Consider the following 20,000-nt stretch of genomic DNA (forward strand, 5'->3'; position numbering starts at 1 on the left):
ATGAAATTCAACCGCCGTCAGCATTTATGGGATTGTATAGGAGAGTTTGATCCTTTAGAAAAAGTAGATCGAAAATAAAAGGCCTCAAATTAACCTTATTCCTTTGATGGTCCAGTTCTCTTTCAACTTTTCTACCAGCTGCACCTTCTTATACCCTTCTGGAAACTGAAGTTCTGTGAAACACAGAAACCTAAAAGATTGACAGCAGAAAAAGACCTCCTGGTCCATCTAGTCTGCCCTTATACTATTTCCTGTATTTTATCTTAGGATGGATCTATGTTTATCCCAGGCATGTTTCAATTCAGTTACTGTGGATTGACCAGCCATGTCTGCTGGAAGTTTGTTACAAGCCTCTACTACTCTTTCCATACAATAATATTTTCTCACGTTGCTTCTGATCTTTCCCCCAACTAACTTCAGATTGTGCCTCCTTGTTCTTGGGTTCACATTTCTATTAGAGTAGTAGAGTACAGTAGAGTAGAGTGAATAGAATAGAATAGAATTCTAATAAGAATATAACAATAGGGTAGGCTAGAGTAGAGCAGATAGAATAGAATAAAAGAATAAGAATTAGAATTAGAATAAGATTAAGAATAGAAGAGTAGAGTAGAATTAATAGAATAGAATCTAATAAGAATAGTATTGAGTAGAGTACAGTAGAGTAGAGTGAATAGAATAGAATTATAATAAGAATATAATAATAGGGTAGACTAGAGTAGAGCAGATAGAATAGAAGATTAAGATTAAAATCAAGATCAAGGTTAAGATTAGAAGAGTAGAATTAGTAGAATATAATCTAATAAGAATAGTGTTGAGTAGAAGAGTAGAGTATAGAGTGAATAGAATAGAATTCTAATAAGAATATAATCATAGGGTAGACTAGAGTAGAGCGGATAGAATAGAAGATTAAGATCAAGATTAGAAGAGTAGAATTAATAGAATATAATCTAATAAGAATAGTGTTGAGTAGAGTAGAGTAGAGTGAATAGAATAGAATTCTAATAAGAATATAATCATAGGGTAGACTAGAGTACAGCAAATCGGATAGAATAGAAAAATAAGAATAAGAAGAGAAAAGTAGAGTCAATAGAATAGAATCTAACAAGAATAGTGTTGAGTAGAGTAGAGTAGAAAAACAGAGTTGGAAGGGACCTTGGAGGTCTTCTAGTCCAACCCCCTGCTCAGGCAGGAAACCCTACACCACTTCAGACAGATGGTTATCCAACCTCTTCTTAAGAACTTCCAGTGTTGGAGCATTCACAACTTCTGGAGGCAAGTTGTTCCACTGGTTAATTGTTCTCACTGTCAGGAAATTCATCCTTAGTTCTAAAGTTGCTTCTCTCCTCCTCGATTCGTCAAAGCTGGCCCAGGTGACAGGAAGAAACCGTGGATCTTTTCAACTGGGATGCGCGTCCCACTGTTTCCGCCTAACAATTCACTTGCTACAACTCACTCTGTTTATTGCCGATGAGACAGTCCTTCGGGGCTCTCTCTCTCTCTCTCCTAGCGAAAAATACATTCCAAACTATAAATTTTAAGAAGCGAACTGACGGCTGTTGTGCTCCCTTGCCACAAAGCATCACTGTCATTTTCTTTCTCCTGTGTTTTTTTCCAGGTCAGCCCCTCAATGTTGTTTGCAAAGCATTTTTCGGCTTCAGTGGCGAGTCGGGCCCCATGATCTACTGGACGAGAGGGGAGAAATTTATCGAAGAACTGGAAAACCACATTAAAGAAGGTGAAATCAGGTACAGGAAGAGGTTGCTCGCATTCCCTCCCTACCTCACAATTTAGAAAACCAAGGGATAAGGGGGAAATCTACTTTATTTCCAAAAGTTGGACTTAAAAGCTTGTTTATTCTGAATTGCAAATTGTTTCCTTGCTTGGAAGCTGATTTGCTTCGAGCCTGCCTTGACTAGTTAATCCTGGTAGCTTTTGCAAAATAAAAATGTACAGAGGCAGAGAAATATTTGCATTCCACAATTATATTCATTTAACTACAGTGTCCCCTCAATTTTCGCCGGTTCGAACTTCGCGAGTAGCCTATACCAGTGTTTTTCAACCAGTGTGCCGGGGCACACTAGTGTGCCGCGAGACATGGTCAGGTGTGCCGCGAAGCTCAGAGAGAGAAAGAAAGAAAGAGAGAGAGAGAGAGAAAGCAAGCAAGAGAGAAAGAGAACAAGAGAGAGAGAAAGAAAGCAAGAGAGAGAGAGAGAAAGAAAGAAAGAAGAGAGAAAGAGAAGAGAGAAAGCAAGCAAGAGAGAGAGAGAAACAGAGGGAGGGAAGGAGAGAGAGAGAAAGACATAGAGGGAGGTAGGGAGGGAGAGAGAGAGCAAAAAGGAGAGGAAGGAAGGAAGAGAAAGAAAGAGGGATGGAGAGAGAGAGAAAGAAAGAGGGATGGAGAGAGAGGGAGGGAGAGAGAAATAATGTGCGAAAGGGAGGAAGAGAGAGAGAATTTTTTTGTCCAAACTTTTTTTAGCCCCCCCCCCCCCCCCCCGCTCAATGTGCCCCAGGGTTTCATAAATGTAAAAAATGTGCCGCGGCTCAAAAAAGGTTGAAAGTCACTGGCCTATACCACGGTTTTTCAAAACATATTAATAAAAAATACTTCGCGGTTTTTTTTCTATACCACGGTTTTTCCCACCCGATGACGTCATACGTCATCGCCAAACTAATAATTTTTGCAAATAAATAACAACAAAAAATTATTGTTAATAAATAATTATGTTATAAATATCAGGATCACTAAGTGTCTTATTCTATGGTGAGTACCAGTAATAATGGTGAGTAAATGGTGCTAAGGGAATGGGAAATGGTAATTTAGGGGTTTAAAGTGTTAAGGGAAGGCTTGTGATATTGTCCATAGCCAAAAATGGTGTATTTACTTCCGCATCTCTACTTTGTGGAAATTCGACTTTCGCAGGAGGGTCTCGGAACGCATCCCACGCGGTAATCGAGGGAACATTGTAATAGAGGAAAATATTTATTTGCTTCTCCAAAGAAGAAAGTTCAGGGTTGACTGTTGTTGTTGTTTTTTAATCCAAGGTTGGTCTCTATATTTTTGGTAAACTCAATGCAATCTTTTTATTTTGGAGTTTGATTGTTTGGGGAGAAATCTAGCCTTTTATCATTAAATAGATTAACAGATTAACAGAGTTGAAAGGGACCTTGTAGGTCATCTAGTCCAACCGCCACCCAAGCATGAGTTCCCACAACATTTCTGACCAATGGCAGTCCAGTGTCTTCTTGAAAGTCTCCAATGATGAAGCTCCCACAACTTCTGAAGGCAACTTCTCTTCCATACATCTTTAAATTATTGGTGTCTCTTCTAAAATCATTATTCTTTATATCATTTCTGTACATATTACTCTTTGGTATATACTGTTAATCTGATGCTGCCTCCTCGAAATCTAATTTTTGTCACCTGGGTCTACCACCATTTATTCTCCATTGTCTTCTCTTTTAGGCATACTAATTTAATTTCTATATACAGTATATTCATTATACGGTTTAAAATTTTAGGGGAGGGGGAGGAGGGGGAGGAGAAAGATAAGGAGGAGGAGGAGGAGGAGGAGGAGAAGAAGAAGAACAAGAAGAACAAGAACAAGAACTTAGAACAAGAAGAACAACAACAACAACAACATGAAGAAGAACAAGAACAACAAGAAGAAGAAGAAGAAGAAGAAGAAGAAGAAGAAGAAGAAGAAGAAGAAGAAGAAGAAGAAGAAGAAGAAGAAGAAGAAGAAGAAGAAACAATAACAACAGCAAATAATAACAACAACAATCTGCCTTTTGGAAAAGTGTGGACTGGGATGATTGAGAATCGCCATTGACGAGTGTCAAAGTGCTTTCATCCTTAGAATGGCTGATGAGCATCTTTCATTCCATAGGCATCTTGTGATGAAGCTTTCCTGCTCTATTCTGAGTAGCTTTGGAACTCATCTAATAGGAGCGGTGGGAATTGCAGATGGCTGCAGAAGAGGACTGTTTCCTTTGGTGTGCTCCAGTGTTCCACATCTATAGATATATATCACTAGAGCCCGGAGCATCACGTTGTAGTAGGCAGTTAGAATCAAATCCCTCGAGTATTGAGTCTTCGTGAAAGTATCCGTTCTGATCCAGCTCCTCAAAAATGGCAAACCCTCTGAAGTGAACTCAAAAGATGCCTTTATTAGGAGCACCAGCAGCACCAGCAAAAAGTCTCTCTCTCTCAGCAAGCTGACAAGTTTGTCCATCCAGAAGATGAATAGGAGTCTGCCACACCTATTCATCTCTGTCCCCTTGCTAGCAGCAATGGCTCTTCTATCTCAAGGACCAGCCCATAGATTTCCATTGCTCTCCTCTCCTCTGCTTTCTATGCATCTGTGTGTTAGGCACTGGACCCAGCTGTTCCTCCTCTTCCTCATCAGCCACCTCCAGACCTGGGGGCTGTTGACTGGACAGCAGCCCAGGCTCTGCCTCTCTCTCTCCCTCTCTCTCTTTTCTCTCTCTGTTTCTCTCCTCTCTCTCTTTTCTCTCTGTCCCTCTTTTCTTTCTCTCTCCCTGTCTCTTTTCTCTCTCTCTCTACTCTCTTTCTCTCTGACTCTTCTTTCTCTCTCTCTGTCTCTCCTCGCTCTGTTTTCTCTCTCTTTCTCTCCTCTCTCTCTCTAACTCTTCTCTCTCTTCTTTGTCTCTCTTTTCTCTCTCCTCTCTCTCTTCTCTCTCTGTCCCTCTTTTCTTTCTCTCTCCCTGTGTCCCTTTTCTCTCTCTTCTCTCTCTCATTTCTCTTTCTCTCTCTTCTCTCTGTCTCTCCTTTCTCTCTGTGTCCCTCTTTTCTTTCTCTCTCCCCGTGTCTCTTTTCTCTCTCTCTACTCTCTTTCTTTCTCTCTGACTCTCTTTTCTTTCTCTCTCTCTCTGTCTCTGTTTTCTCTCTGTCTAACTCTTCTCTCTCTTCTTTCTCTGTCTCTCTTCTCTTCTCTCTCTGTCCCTCTTTTCTTTCTCTCTCCCTGTGTCTCTTTTTTCTTTCTTCTCTCTCATTTCTCTTTCTCTCTCTTCTCTCTCTCTCTCTGTCTCTCCTTTCTCTTTCTGTCTCTCTTTTCTTTCTCTCTGTCTCTCTTTTCGTTCTCTCTCTCTGTCTCTCTTTTCGTTCTCTCTCTGTGTCTCTCTCTTCCTTCTCTCTTTTCACTCTGTCTCTCTCTTCTCTCCTTCCTTCCTTTCTCTCTCTGTCTCTTTTTTCTCTCTCCATCTCTCTCCCCTCTCTCTGCCACCTCCATCCCGTCTTCCCCCTCAGTGCTCCCAGGTTGCCCTGATGCTGACCCTAACTCCCACGCCTCCTCCTCCTTCTCCTCCGATTCGGCTGTTGGAGGGGCATCCATCGAACAAGCCACCATGGTATCTCATCTACCTTTGGCCTGCTGGTGAACCCATGTTTGTCTGTTTTCTTTTAGGCTCCTCAAAGAGCACCTGGGAGAAAAAATTGTGACGTTAACATTAATATTTGACATCGTGAGAGAAGCAGACCTGGCCAATTACACTTGCCACGTCGAAAACAGAAATGGGAAGAAACAGGCGAGCGTCATTCTGAGAAAACGAGGTATTTTTTTCTCTCCCCCCCAATTATTTTTTTTCATTCCCGTCTCCGTCAATGTAGCTGCGTGTTCTGAAGAGCCAGAACGGGGCTATTTCCCTGTCCTGAAAATATATATATTATATTCCTTCTGGAATTGAACAGGCTAAGAAATGGAAATGGGGTGAAATCACTCTTGGGGATTGAGTTATGGTGCTGGTGTCCTATAGTCAGTTTTCAAGCATTGGGGACTACAGTTCCTATTGACTCTCACGCTTTGCCATGGTGGTTGAGGGTGTTGTTATGTTGGTATGAAAATGGTGGTTAAAATTCCTCTGGAGACTCATAAAGATGCAGGGGGGGGATGTGGACCTTCATTTGTTTCTATGGTGGGCACCTAAATTTATTTATTTACTTACTTACTTACTTACTTACTTACTTACTTACTTACTTACTTACTTACTTCTTCTATGTTTCTATCCTTCTTTCCTTCCTTCCTTCCTTCTTTCCTTCCTTCCTTCCTTCCTTCCTTCTTTCCTTCCTTCCTTCCTTCTTTTCTTCTTTCCTTCCTTCTTTCCTTCTTTCCTTCCTTAGGGGAGATATTAATTATTTATTTAATTAATTAATTTTCAAACATGAATAGGATAGTACAGTACTGTAGATTGTATAAACATTACCTAAATAAAAATTAACGATAAGAGGACAATAGAACAGTAAGACAGGGATTGTAGGCCCAATGGTGCGCTTATGCACGGCCCTTACAGACTTCTAAGACACCATTGTACACTTATGCACGTAAGTAGAGTAAGTAGAGTAGAGTAAGGAGAGTAGAGTAAGGAGAGTAGGGTAGAGTAGAGTACCATAAGATATGGTAGCAGTGTTCTCATATCTAATATCTCAGGGGCTGCCACAAAGAAGAAGGAATCAAGCTATTCCCCAGACCACCTGAATGTAGAACAAGAAGCAATGGGTGGAAACTAAACAGGGAGAGAAGCAACCTAGAACTAAGGAGCAATTTCCTGTGAGTGAGAACAATTCCTTAGGGGAACAACTTGCTTCCAGAAGTTGTGAATGCTCCAACAGTGGAAAATATTAACAACTAATTGCTGTTTGCCCTCAATCAATTATTGGAAGCCGAAGGTCGGTAATAGGATGAGTGGCTTTATAAATACAATTAAAGTGTTGTCTGCAAGCTACTATTAAACAACGGTGGAGTGTAATATGCAAAACGGAGCACTAAAGACAAATAAAAATGTTCGGAAACTTCAGATCGTGCAGAATGCAGCTGCGAGAGCAATCATGGGCTTTCCCAAATATGCCCATGTTACACCAACACTCGCAGTCTGCATTGGTTGCTGATCAGTTTCCAATCACAATTCAAAGTGTTGGTTATGACCTATAAAGCCCTTCATGGCACCGGACCAGATTATCTCAGGGACCGCCTTCTGCTGCACGAATCCCAGCGACCAGTTAGGTCCCACAGAGTGGATCTTCTCCGGGTCCCATCAACTAAAGAATATCGGGACCCAGGAGAAGAGCCTTCTCTGTGGCGGCACCGGCCCTCTGGAACCAACTCCCCCCAAAGATTAGAATTGCCCCCACCCTCCTTGCCTTTCGTAAGCTGCTTAAAACCCACCTCTGCCATCAGGCATGGGGGAATTGAGACCCTCTTCCCCTTAGGCCTTTACAATTCTATGCATGGTATGTATGTATGTACGTTTGGTTTTTTATATTAATGGGTTTTTAATTGTTTCTAACATCAGACTACTATTGTACGCTGCTTTATTGTTGCTGTTAGCCGCCCCGAGTCTCCGGAGAGGGGCGGCATACAAATCCAATAGATAGATAGATAGATAGATAGATAGATAGATAGATAGATAGATAGATAGACAGACAGACAGACAGACAGACAGACAGACAGACAGACAGACAGACAGACAGACAGACAGACAGACAGACAGACAGACGATGATAGATAGATAGATAGATAGATAGATAGATAGATAGATGATAGATAGATAGATAGATAGATAGATAGATGATAGATAGATAGATAGATGATAGATAGATAGATAGATAGATAGATAGATAGATAGATAGATAGATGATAGATAGATAGATAGATAGATGATAGATAGATAGATAGATGATAGATAGATAGATAGATAGATGATAGATAGATAGATAGATAGATAGATGATAGATAGATAGATAGATAGATGATAGATAGATAGATAGATAGATGATAGATAGATAGATAGATAGATAGATAGATGATAGATAGATAGATAGATAGATAGATAGATGATAGATAGATAGATAGATGATAGATAAATAGATAGATAGATGATAGATAGATAGATAGATAGATAGATAGATAGATAGATAGATAGATGATAGATAGATAGATGATAGATAGATGATAGATAGATAGATAGATAGATAGATAGATGATAGATAGATGATAGATAGATAGATAGATAGATAAATAGATGATAGATAAATAGATAGATAGATGATAGATAGATAGATAGATAGATAGATGATAGATAGATAGATAGATAGATAGATAGATAGATGATAGATAGATAGATAGATAGATAGATAGATAGATAGATAGATAGATAGATAGAAAGGGGTCCCATCACTTCCAAATTTCTATTCAACTCAAGGGTTGTGATAGATGTTCCTCCCCGCCGTAGATTTTGTTCTTAGCATCTTTCACTTGTTACTCGGTTGGCGGTTTTCTTCTTTTCTTTAAAGCAACCTGGTCAATTTATAAGAAATGATTTTTTTTCTGCCACTTCCCACGCTGTCTGAACATGCTTTCTTTTCTCGGGGAACACGCTGGGTGCCAAAATCAGAGTCTCGTTAGTTGTTTTAGATTCTGTTCAATCCATAGGAGGAAATTGGTTTTGACTGTTGGTAGACGGGAAAGCAAGCAAGGAGTCGGGCTTGGAATTAACGACAGGTTCTCATTCAAACACATGCCTCGGATGGAGCCCAGGAGTGGGCAGGAAAAATAATTTATGGAGGGGAAATTTACAATGGAGACGGTGCGGCGAGGACGCAAAGGGATATTTAACACTTTCACTCATCAAAACGTCTCCGAGCTGGTTCTCTTTGCTCCCCTGCAGAGTTCCAACCTCTTAACCATGCTTCGCCTCTAATGCAGAAAAGCGAAGGAACAGAAATGTGGCATGGTGGAAATCAACAGAAGATTACTCCACAAAGGTCCCACAGAGTTGGCCTTCTCCGGGTTCCGTCAACTAAACAATGTCGTTTGGCAGGACCCAGGGGAAGAGCCTTCTCTGTGGCGGCCCCGACCCTTTGGAACCAACTCCCCCCAGATATCAGAGTTGCCCCCACCCTCCTAGCCTTTCGTAAGCTCCTTAAAACCCACCTCTGTCGTCAGGCATGGGGGAATTGAGACTTTCCCTTCCCCCTAGGCTTATAAAATTTATGCATGGTATGCTAGTATGTATGATTGGTTTCTAAATTGGGGTTTTAAATTAACTTAAATATTAGATTTGTTTACATTGTATTATTATTGCTGTGAGCCGCCCCGAGTCTGCGGAGAGGGGCGGCATACAAATCTGATAAATAAATAAATAAATAAATAAATAAATAAATAAATAAATAAATAAATAAATAGGAAGAAGAAGACGTCATAGGCAACATCTTTCAGCTGTGGGGAGGGGGGCATTTGCCCAGGTTCGCCTGGTGCACCAGTTGCGGCCCTATCTGGACCGGGACTCACTGCTCACAGTCACTCATGCCCTCATCACCTCGAGGTTCGACTACTGTAACGCTCTCTACATGGGGCTACCTTTGAAAAGTGTTCAGAAACTTCAGATCGTGCAAAATGCAGCTGCGAGAGCAATCGTGGGCTTTCCCAAATATGCCCATGTTACACCAACACTCCGCAATCTGCATTGGTTGCCGATCAATTTCCGGTCACAATTCAAAGTGTTGGTTATGACCTATAAAGCCCTTCATGGCATCGGACCAGAATATATCTGGGACCGCCTTCTGCCGCACGAATTCCAGCGACCGGTTAGGTCCCACAGAGTTGGCCTTCTCCGGGTCCCATCGACTAAGCAATGTCGTTTGGCGGGACCCAGGAGAAGAGCCTTCTCTGTGGCGGCCCCGACCCTCTGGAATCAGCTACCCCCTGAGATTAGGATTGTCCCCACCCTCCTTGCCTTTCTCAAACTTCTTAAAACCCACCTCTGCCGTCAGGCATGGGGGAACTGAAACATCTCCCCCTTGCCCATGTTGTTTTGGTGTTAGATTGATTGTATGTGTGTTTTTTAATATTCTGGGGCTGTTTTTTATGAATTTTTTAGTTTAAAATTGTAATTGGATTGGTGGGTATTGGATTTGTTATTATGTACTGTTTTTACCCTGTTGTGAGCCGCCCCGAGTTTGCGGAGAGGGGCGGCATATAAATCCAATAAATCTAATCTAATCTAATCTCTCCCTCCCATCTACTTCTCTTCTTTTTTACCTTCTATCTTTATATATATTACTTAATGTCTATTCTCTTCCATATGTATTGTATATTGGACAAAGAATAAATAAATAAAAAATAAGTAAATAAACACATTCGGAATCAGGGCTCAGTTTGTCACAAAAGATGACTGATACACCTCCAAAGAGCAGGAGGATAAAGTCCTATGTGATGGAAGCATGCTACGTAGCTTAACTGTGGCTTGTCTGACATCATCCAGGGATTCCGAAAAGCTCAGAAAAATAGGCACCAGGTTGAACCTCCGTGTTCTTCTAAATTCCCCCTTTATTGATCCAGAGGTAGGCCTGATTCCGTGACATTTGGAAGGAAAGAAGCCACTGAATCCCAACCCATAAATTGCAAGACTCAAAAAGCTTTCGAGAAGGAAAGTTAACCACCAACTTTAACAGCGAGTAAAGCTGTGTAAATTTCACAGTGAGGTTGGTGATATATAAACTCACCGTGCCATCCAAAGTTGGAGAAGCATTATAGATCGCCTTTTTATTCTTGATAGTGTCTGAGTCAAGGGTGGGTTTTTCCCAGTTAAGACCAGTTCACCTGAACTGGTAGCAACCCACTGGCGATGTCACAATGACATCAAAGACCTGGTTCGGATCAGTGCCAATCTGTGACCACCACTTTCGGGTTTTATGATTATTATTTTTTTAAATGATTTTCTGAAAATTTTTGAATTTTTAAATTATTTTGATTTTTTTATATTTTTTTATTTTTTTAAATTTTTTGATATTTTTTTTTGAATTTTTTAAAAATATTTTTTCTTCTGAGCATGCGCATCTTGGTTTTGACTTTTAAAAATTTTTATTTTATTCCAATTTTTTGTTCTAACCCTAACCATATCCCACGAGGCACACACAGCATTTATATTTGATTTGATTTGATTTGATTTGATTTGATTTGATTTGATTTGATTTGATTTGATTTGATTTGATTTGATTTGATTTGATTTGATTTGATTTGAATGCCGCCCCTCTCCATAGACTCGGGGCGGCTAACAACAGTAAAAAGACAATATGAACAAATCTAACATTAAAATTAATGTGAAAAAACCCCAATTTAAGAAACCAATCATACATACAGACATACCATGCATACATTTTATAAGCCTAGGGGGAAGGGATATCTCAGTCCCCCCATGCCTGATGACAGAGGTGGGTTTTAAGGAGCTTGCGAAAGGCAAGGAGGGTGGGGGCAACTCTGATATCTGGGGGGAGTTGGTTCCAGAGGGTCGGGGCCGCCACAGAGAAGGCTCTTCCCCTGGCTCCCACCAAACGACATTGTTTAGTCGACGGGACCCAGAGAAGGCCAACTCTGTGGGACCTAACTGGTCGCTGGGATTCGTGCGGCAGAAGGCGGTCCCGGAGATATTCTGGTCCGATGCCATGAAGGGCTTTATAGGTCATAACCAGCATGGGAGGAAGCAAACCGGCAGCGATATGAGTTAGAACCCACCCCTGGTCTGAGATTTTATGCCTTCCGTGTTGCTTATTTATTATGCCAATAGATATTCTGGGCTGATAATAGAGTGTAAATTAATATCTCTTTTCAAGGCCTCGTAGCGTTCTTGTGGTTTCTTTAACGGGTGGATGAATTAGCAAGCAAGGTTAAGAATGCTCCTGGCTACGATGCTGGGTCCCAAGCGATACCTCGGTTTGTTAATGCGGGTCTCCCACTGGCGTTGAGTTGTGGTTGTCATGAATCATACTGACTTTCCACAGTTGGGTGCTGGAAGCAAGAAGTGAGCTTAATCGGGGAGGAATGGAGTTGAGAACATTTTCATAATCCCCCTTTCTCCTCCACTGGAACGTTCTGAGAAGCATTTCATGATACCATTCCCTTCGGCTCTACTCTACTGTTGGCAATTTTACAAGAAGACTCAAAGGAATGTGAAAATAATTTGGGTGGGTGCAGTAATAGGCGGCCAAAAGTTTTACTGCCACACTGTGTGTGTGGTTTATTATTATTATTATTATTATTATTATTATTATTATTATTATTATTATTTATTGGATTTGTATGCCGCCCCTCTCCGGAGACTCGGGGCGGCTAACAACAATAATAAAACAGTATACAAAATAATCCAATAGTAAAAACGATTAAAAACCCATTAATATAAAAACCAAACATACATACAGACATACCATGCATAAAATTGTAAAGGCCTAGGGGGAAAGAATATCTCAGTTCCCCCATGCCTGGCGGCAGAGGTGGGTTTTAAGTAGCTTACGAAAGGCAAGGAGGTTTAATGGTCATGTGACTGGGTAGGAGTGGCTTGCCGGCCATGTGACCACATGGGAGTGGCTTGAACGATCATCATCTAATAAAATGTACTTTCCTATTTATTTATTTATTTTTTAAAAAATGAAATACAATCATGTTGTACAACCCTCCACAAAATCAATTTTGACACCTCTGGGCTAAATCATTCCATCTTCCAACTTCTTCTTGTTTTATTCTAGATCTGATCTCCAGAATTGAACTTGCTGGAGGTTTGGGGGCAATATTTCTCTTACTGGTTATACTTGTCACCATCTATAAGTGCTACAACATAGAGCTGATGCTATGCTACAGGCAGATGTTTGGAGGCGACGAGACCGTGGATGGTGAGTTAGACGTCTAAATAGCTAATGAAATGTCCCTGATATGGATCGGCCAATGAAAGTATAATCTGAAATGCGAGAAACCAATCTCAACAGATGGAGCTAGGGAAGGGCTATTGCTCTTCAGACCTTGCTGAAATAGAATAGAATAGAATTCTTTATTGACCAATTGTGATTGGACACACAAGGAATTTGTCTTTGGTGCCTATGCTCCCAGTGTACATAACAGAAAAGATACAATTTGTCAAGAATCAGGAGGTACAACACTTAATGATTGTCATAGGGGTCAAATAAACAACGAAGAAACAATCAATATTAATAAAAATTCTTGAGGATACAAGCAACAAGTTACAGTCATACTGTTGTGGTTAGCTCTGGCCCAGCTCCTGCCCCAAGGACTGTGGATGTGGGGGAGACATCCACATGCCGTAGGCCTGTTGTGCTCCCGGTGGAATCTGCTGATGAAGGCTCCTCTGACCAAGAAGACCAGAGTGACAGGGAGGAGGAGAGTGTGGCAGACAGCTCAGAAGGAGATCAATTATCTAGCTCCTCCTTGGATTCAGAACAAGAGTTAATGATACAGCCACGCATGCGGAGAGCGATGCATAGGCAACAACAACTGAGAGATTATTATCAAAGAAAATGAGGCCACCTGTGGTTGGGTGGGACTGTGGTAATTAGTGAGGCTGCTATAAATAGCAGCCTGTGGGTTTGGCCATTGTGGAGGATTATCTGACCGTTGTGTTTCGTGCCTGCCTTGCTGACTTCGATCTTTGTGTGCTGATTTTTCCCCGCTTTGAAACTAAACCAGAGCGTGTGTCACTTTGTGAAAGAAGAAGGACTGTGAATTGCCTCACAGCTGCAAGCTAAGTATCTCAGAACTGATAAGGGACTTGTACAAATTACCAGTTTGTTTGGAGACAAGTGCTCTTTGCTATACCAAAAGAGTGCTTAGTTCATTTGGATTTTTCGGTATAAAGAACATTGTTTTGAATTGTCAAACGTGTGTGTGTGTGCAATTTGTATCTGTGAATTTTCGGGAGGATTCTACCAGAGACCTCGACAGAACACATAGAGTCCTAATTGGGAGGAAATGGGTGATAGGAATGATGAAAAAAACTTGCAATAATAGTACTGCAGACTTAATAAATATTTTGACAGTGTTGAGGAAATTATTTGTTTAGCAGAGTGATGGCGTTCAGGAAAAAAACTGTTCTTGCGTCTAGTTGTCTTGGTGTGCAGTGCTCTGTAGCGACGTTTTGAGGGTAGGAGTTGAAACAGTTTGTGTCCAGGATGCGAGGGGTCAGTCAATATTTTCACCGCCCTCTTTTGGACTCAATGGAAGGCAGGTTGGGAGCCATTGTTTTTTGTGCAGTTCTGATTCTCCTCTGAAGTCTGTGTTGCTTTTGTTGGGTTGCAGAACCGAACCAGACAGTTATAGAGGTGCAGATGACAGACACAATGATTCCTCTGTAGAACTGGATCAGCAGCTCCTTGGGCCGTTTGAGCTTCCAGAGTTGGCGCAGAAAGAACATTCTTTGTTGTGCAGTACTAGGCATCGGTCAGTTTGGTTTAGTGGTTAAGGCAGCAGGCGAGGAGGCAAGAAACCATGAGTTCAAAAGATACAGAACAAAAAATACAGAACAACTAGAACTCGGACCACACGTTTCCTGAATAGTTTTTATCCCAGAGCTATACTCGCACTTAACAACGAACTAAAGGGTCACCATCAGTGAACTGTTGGACAATATTACTCGGTTTGTCATGTAGATGGTTGAGTGGTTCAGGGGGGGAATTTGTAGTGGGTGGGACATTTTATTCTATTTTTTATTCTATTTTTTAATTCTATTTTTAAATTTACCTATTCTGATTTTATGTATGGTGGGACTGGTCTCTGGGTGTCACACGACTTTCGTTGCCAATGACAATTCGTTGTTTTGACAATGACAATAAATTTATTATTATTATTATTATTATTATTATTATTATTATTATTATTATTATTATTATTATGTCAGTACAACACAGCAAACGAGATCACTATGCTGGATTTCATCACCAGTCGGGCGCTTCCCAAGCACCTAGGACTGCGTGATGTAGCGGCAAATTATGTTTGACAATCCCAGTAAAGCAGCCTTTTGCAATTGACAGATGGAGATTTTGTCAATTCCAATGGTTTTCAAATGTCCGCTGAGATCCTTTGGCACTGCGCCCAGCGTGCCAAGTACCACTGGGACCACTTTCACTGGCTTATGCCAGAGTCGTTGCAGCTCGATTTTTAGATCTTCGTATTATACTAATTTCTCTAGCTGCTTCTCCTCAATTCTGCTGTCTCCTGGGATTGCGATGTCGATGATCCATACTTTCTTTTTCTCCACGATCGCAATGTCTGGTGTGTTATGCTTCAGAATTCAGTCAGTCTGAAGTCGGAAGTCCCACAGTAGTTTTACTTGCTTGTTTTCGACCACTTTTTCGGGCTTATGATCCCACCAGTTCTTTGCCACTGGTAAATGGTAGTTCCGGCACAAGTTCCAGTGGATCATCTGTGCCACAGCATCGTGTCTATGCTTGTAGTCAGTCTGTGCGATCTTTTTGCAGCAGCTGAATATGTGATCGATTGTTTCATCTGTTTCTTTACAGAGTCTGCATGTGTACCTTTCATCATCATCATCATCATCATCATCATCATCATCATTATTATTATTATTTTATTCTGGACTATCTGCAGTCTCCGAACAGTCTTCAAGGGTAGCCCCATGTAGAGCGCATTGCAGCCATCAAGACGGGAGTCTTGATTAACAGTCCCTGAGTCTGAATTGATTTTCAGTGGTTTCTTAAAGCCCCCACAACGTCAGTTGTTTGTAGAAAATTGAGCCATTGAAAGCAGGCTGTCCTTTCGACTTCGCTGCATTTGCGGTTTGATCTTCACTCTCCAGCAGTCACAGGAAATTAAATCATTCTAAGAATCCTCAGTCACCACCTCTCCTTTCCCCCATAGACTTGCGGTTCTAGGAAACGATATAAAATTTGATGTCTCTGCATTGAAATGGGCTGTGATAAATATTCCTGAAAGGTACACATCCAGCATTCAGATTGGATCTAACAGCTTATCTCTCCCATTAAAGTGAACAATTGTCGCCGGGATATTGTTTCACTGCCTTAACATTTGCCGCGTGTTTCATTCGTCATGAAAAAAAATCCGTTTGTAAGGGCTACTCGACCCTCGGTTGACATTGTAGGAAGAAAGACGTGTTAGTCTATACGGCGGTACCTCTCCTTACGAACTTAATTCATTCTTAATTCAAAGTTTCTAAGAAGAAGCCATTTTTCCCATAGGAATCAATGTAAAAGCAAATAATGCGTGCAATTGGGGAAACCACAGGGAGGGTGGAGGCCCTGTTTCCTCCCAGGAGAGGCGCCACAGAGGCTTCTCCCCGCCTTTTCTGGCCCTGTTTCCTCCCAGGAAATTCCTAAGGAGGCCCCCTGGAGGCTTCTCCCCACCTTTTCCATTCCTCTTTCCTCCCAGGAGATTCCTAGAGAGGCTCCATGGAGGCTTCTCCCTGACTTTTCCAGCCCAGTTTCCTCCCAGGAGATTCCTAGAGAGGCCCCACGGAGGCTTCTCCCCACCTTTTCTGGCCTGTTTCCTCAGAGGAGATTCCTAGAGAGGCCCCACAGAGGCTTCTCCCCACCTTTTCTGGCCCTGTTTCCTCCCAGGAGATTCCTAGAGAGGCCCCACGGAGGCTTCTCCCTGCCTTTTCCGGTTACAGTTTTGGGGACTCGGGTTTGTAAGTGGAAAATGGTTCTTGAGAAGAGGCAAAAAAAAAATCTTGAACACCTGGTTCTTATCTAGAAAAGTTCATAAGTAGAGCCGTTCGTAGGTAGAGGTACCATTGTAGTAGCAAAACGTCAGAAGGGATCCTGCAACAGATTTTCCGAAAGGCATAGCTCACATCTTCAGATGTGTCTTCAGAAAGGCTCCGTGCATCTGCTGAAGTTGTGGTTGGCTCATGGCCAGCTCCTCCGGTAACAGATTTTGAACTGGATGAACTGGGTCCGTTGGAGCATCAGAGACCTTTGTGGCTGTTGGGGGGTTCAGACAGTGAGGGGGAAGGAGAGATGGAAGCTGAAGGTGTTAGAGAGATGGAGGTGGAGGCCCCTGCAGTGCCTGTGGAACCTCCAGTTAGAGCCTCGTCTGGGTCAGACGAGGAGGAGGTGATTAATGACCCCATTCTTAATGTCCCGTTGCACAGGATTGTGGGACGACAGGAGCAGCTGCACAGACGCAGAAGAAGATCTTAAACCGCAGCTGGGAGTAATTAGGGAATCCTGTAGCAGGCTAAAAAGGAAAGGTTTTGTGGGAGAGCTCTTTGCAGGAGTTATCGTTTGTGGTTTAACAGAGACAATGAAACAGACCCAGAGTTCCATCTCTAAACCAACATTTTATTTATTTATTTGTTTGTTTGTTTATTTATTTATTGTCCAATACACAATGAGGATTTTAGTGGGTATATATCTATATACACATAGTAAAATACATGATGAAGGTTATACAGGAGATACTCATAGTAAAATATATCTAAGAAATAATAGAAAAGAATGTATAGTAATAGAACATATCAATGAAAGAATTGAAAAAGAGATATAGGAATAGAAGAAAGGTATAGGAGATAGAGGAGAGCAATAGGACAGGGGACAGAAGGCACTCTAGTGCACTTGTACTCGCCCCTTACTGACCTCTTAGGAATCTGGATAGGTCAACCATAGATAATCTAAGGGTAAAGTGTTGGGGGTTTGGGGATGACACTATGGAGTCCGGTAATGAGTTCCACACTTCGACAACTCGGTTACTGAAGTCATATTTTTTACAGTCACGTTTGGAGCGGTTAATATTAGGTTTAAATCTGTTGTGTGCTCTTGTGTTGTTGTGGTTGAAGCTGAAGTAGTCGCCGACAGGCAGGACGTTGCAGCATATGATATTGTGGGCAATACTTAGATCTTGTTTAAGGCGTCTTAGTTCTAAACTTTCTAGGCCCAGGATTGAAAGTCTAGTCTCATAGGGGATTCTGTTTCGGGCGGAGGAGTGAAGGGCTTTTCTGGTGAAGTATCTTTGGACATTTTCAAGGGTGTTAATGTCTGAGATGCGATATGGGTTCCAAACAGATGAGCTGTATTCGAGGATGGGTCTGGCGAAAGTTTTGTAAGCTCTGGTAAGTAGTGTGAGATTGCCAGAGCAGAATCTACGTAGGATTAGGTTTACAATTCTTGAAGCCTTCTTGGCTATGTTGTTGCAGTGGGCTTTGGCACTTAAATCTTTTGTTATTAGTATACCGAGGTCTTTAACTGAGTGGGGATTATCTGTGATAATTTAATTATTCAGTTTGTATTTGGAGTTCAGATTCTTTTCCCCAATGTGTAGGACAGAGCATTTGCTAGTTGAGATTTGGAGTTGCCATGTGTTGGACCACTCAGAAACAGCGTCAAGGTCTTTTTGGAGAGTAGTTGTGTGATCGGTGGTGTTGAAGAGTTTTACATCATCGGCGAAGAGGACACAGTTGCTTGTGATGTAATCGCAAAGGTCATTGATGTAGAGAATGAAGAGCATTGAAGAGTTTTACATCTTTCCAAGCACTGTGGTTTTATTTGCAGACAACAAAGAATACGACGCCTACCTGTCGTACACAAAAGTCGACCCCGACGCATTGGAGCGCAACAACCAGGAGGAAGAACAATTTGTCCTTGAAATCTTGCCAGATGTTCTGGAGAAGCAATATGGATATAAGCTCTTCATACCAGATCGGGACCTGATCCCAACTGGGAGTAAGTACTGATCCAATCAAGGTTTGAGACAAACTTCCTAATGCTGCTAAGAAAATGCAGCCTTCTTAAATGTCTCTCTTCCCCCCTTCACCCCCACCCACCCAGCCAATTTATAGCAAGAAACCTCACAAAAACATGAAAGAACCGAGAACACCAAACAGCCCATTTAAATTCAGAGTCCCAGAAGACCCACTTGTATATATAGATATATATTATTTATTTTTAATTAGATTTTTATTATTATTATTATTATTATTATTATTATTATTATTATTATTATTAATTGGATTTGTATGCTGCCCCTCTCCGCAGACTCGGGGCGGCTAACGACAATGATAAAAAACAACATGTAACAATCCAATTGAATAAAACAACTAAAAACCCTTATTATAAAAACCAAACATACACACAAACATGCCATACATAACTTGTAATGGCCTAGGGGAAGAAATATCCTAACTCCTCCATGCCTGGCGACAAAGGTGGGTCTTGAGTAATTTGCGAAAGACAAGGAGGGTGGGGGCCGTTCTAATCTCTGGGGGGAGTTGATTCCAGAGGGCCGGGGCCGCCACAGAGAAGGCTCTTCCCCTGGGGCCTGCCAAACGACATTGTTTGGTCGATGGGACCCAGAGGAGGCCAACTCTGTGGGACCTTATCGGCCGCTGGGATTCGTGCGGTAGAAGGCGGTTCCGGGTGTATTCTGGTCCAATGCCATGTAGGGCTTTAAAGGTCATTACCAACACTTTGAATTGTGACCGGAAACCGATCGGCAGCCAGTGCAGGCCGCGGAGTGTTGCAAAAACGTGGGCGAATCTAGGAAGCCCCACGATGGCTCTCGCGGCCGCATTCTGCACGATCTGAAGTTTCCGAACACTCTTCAAAGGTAGCCCCATGTAGAGAGCATTGCAGTAATGCCGCTCACAACAAGCATAAATACATAACATGTGGGAGAGATTCAGGAGAGCTTCCTAGATTATTCTTGGGCAAAGAATAGTAGAGGCTTGGAACAAACTTCCAGCAGACATGGTTGGTAAATCCACAGTCACTGAATTGAAACATGCCTGGGATGAACATAGATCCATCCTAAGATAAAATACAGGAAATAGTATAAGGGCAGACTAGATGGACCATGAGGTCTTTTTCTGCCGTCAATCTTCTATGTCTCTCACATTCAGCCAATAAAACAATTAATCAGTTGGACAATTTTGAGCTGTTGGAGCCTGGATGGGTGTCAACAGACTCAACCCTGATAAGACGGAGTGGCTGTGGGTTTTGCCTCCCAAGGACAATGCCATCTGTCCGTCCATCACCCTGGGGGGGGGAACTACTGACCCCCTCAGAGAGGGTCCACAACTTGGGCGTCCTCCTCGATCCACAGCTCACTTTAGAGAAACATCTTTCAGCTGTGGCGAGGGGGGACGTTTGCCCAGGTTCGCCTGGTGCACCAGTTGCGGCCCTATTTGGACTGGGAGTCACTGCTCACAGTCACTCATGCCCTTATCACCTCGAG

At 42.0% G+C, this 20,000-nt stretch overlaps 1 protein-coding gene across 1 annotated transcript in view; it reads left to right on the forward strand.

Moving 5' to 3' along the window:
- The window catches only part of IL1RAPL2 (interleukin 1 receptor accessory protein like 2), a 336,211-nt gene that overhangs the window by 306,665 nt on the left and 9,546 nt on the right, over window positions 1–20,000 (forward strand). The window contains exons 6-9 of the mRNA XM_070759926.1: window positions 1,616–1,745; window positions 5,424–5,569; window positions 12,533–12,676; window positions 18,320–18,490. Coding sequence (XP_070616027.1) covers window positions 1,616–1,745; window positions 5,424–5,569; window positions 12,533–12,676; window positions 18,320–18,490 — 591 coding nt within the window. The remainder of the gene's footprint in view (window positions 1–1,615; window positions 1,746–5,423; window positions 5,570–12,532; window positions 12,677–18,319; window positions 18,491–20,000) is intronic.

The sequence above is a fragment of the Erythrolamprus reginae genome, chromosome 8, assembly GCF_031021105.1.
Source record: "Erythrolamprus reginae isolate rEryReg1 chromosome 8, rEryReg1.hap1, whole genome shotgun sequence".
Lineage (NCBI taxonomy): Eukaryota > Metazoa > Chordata > Lepidosauria > Squamata > Dipsadidae > Erythrolamprus > Erythrolamprus reginae.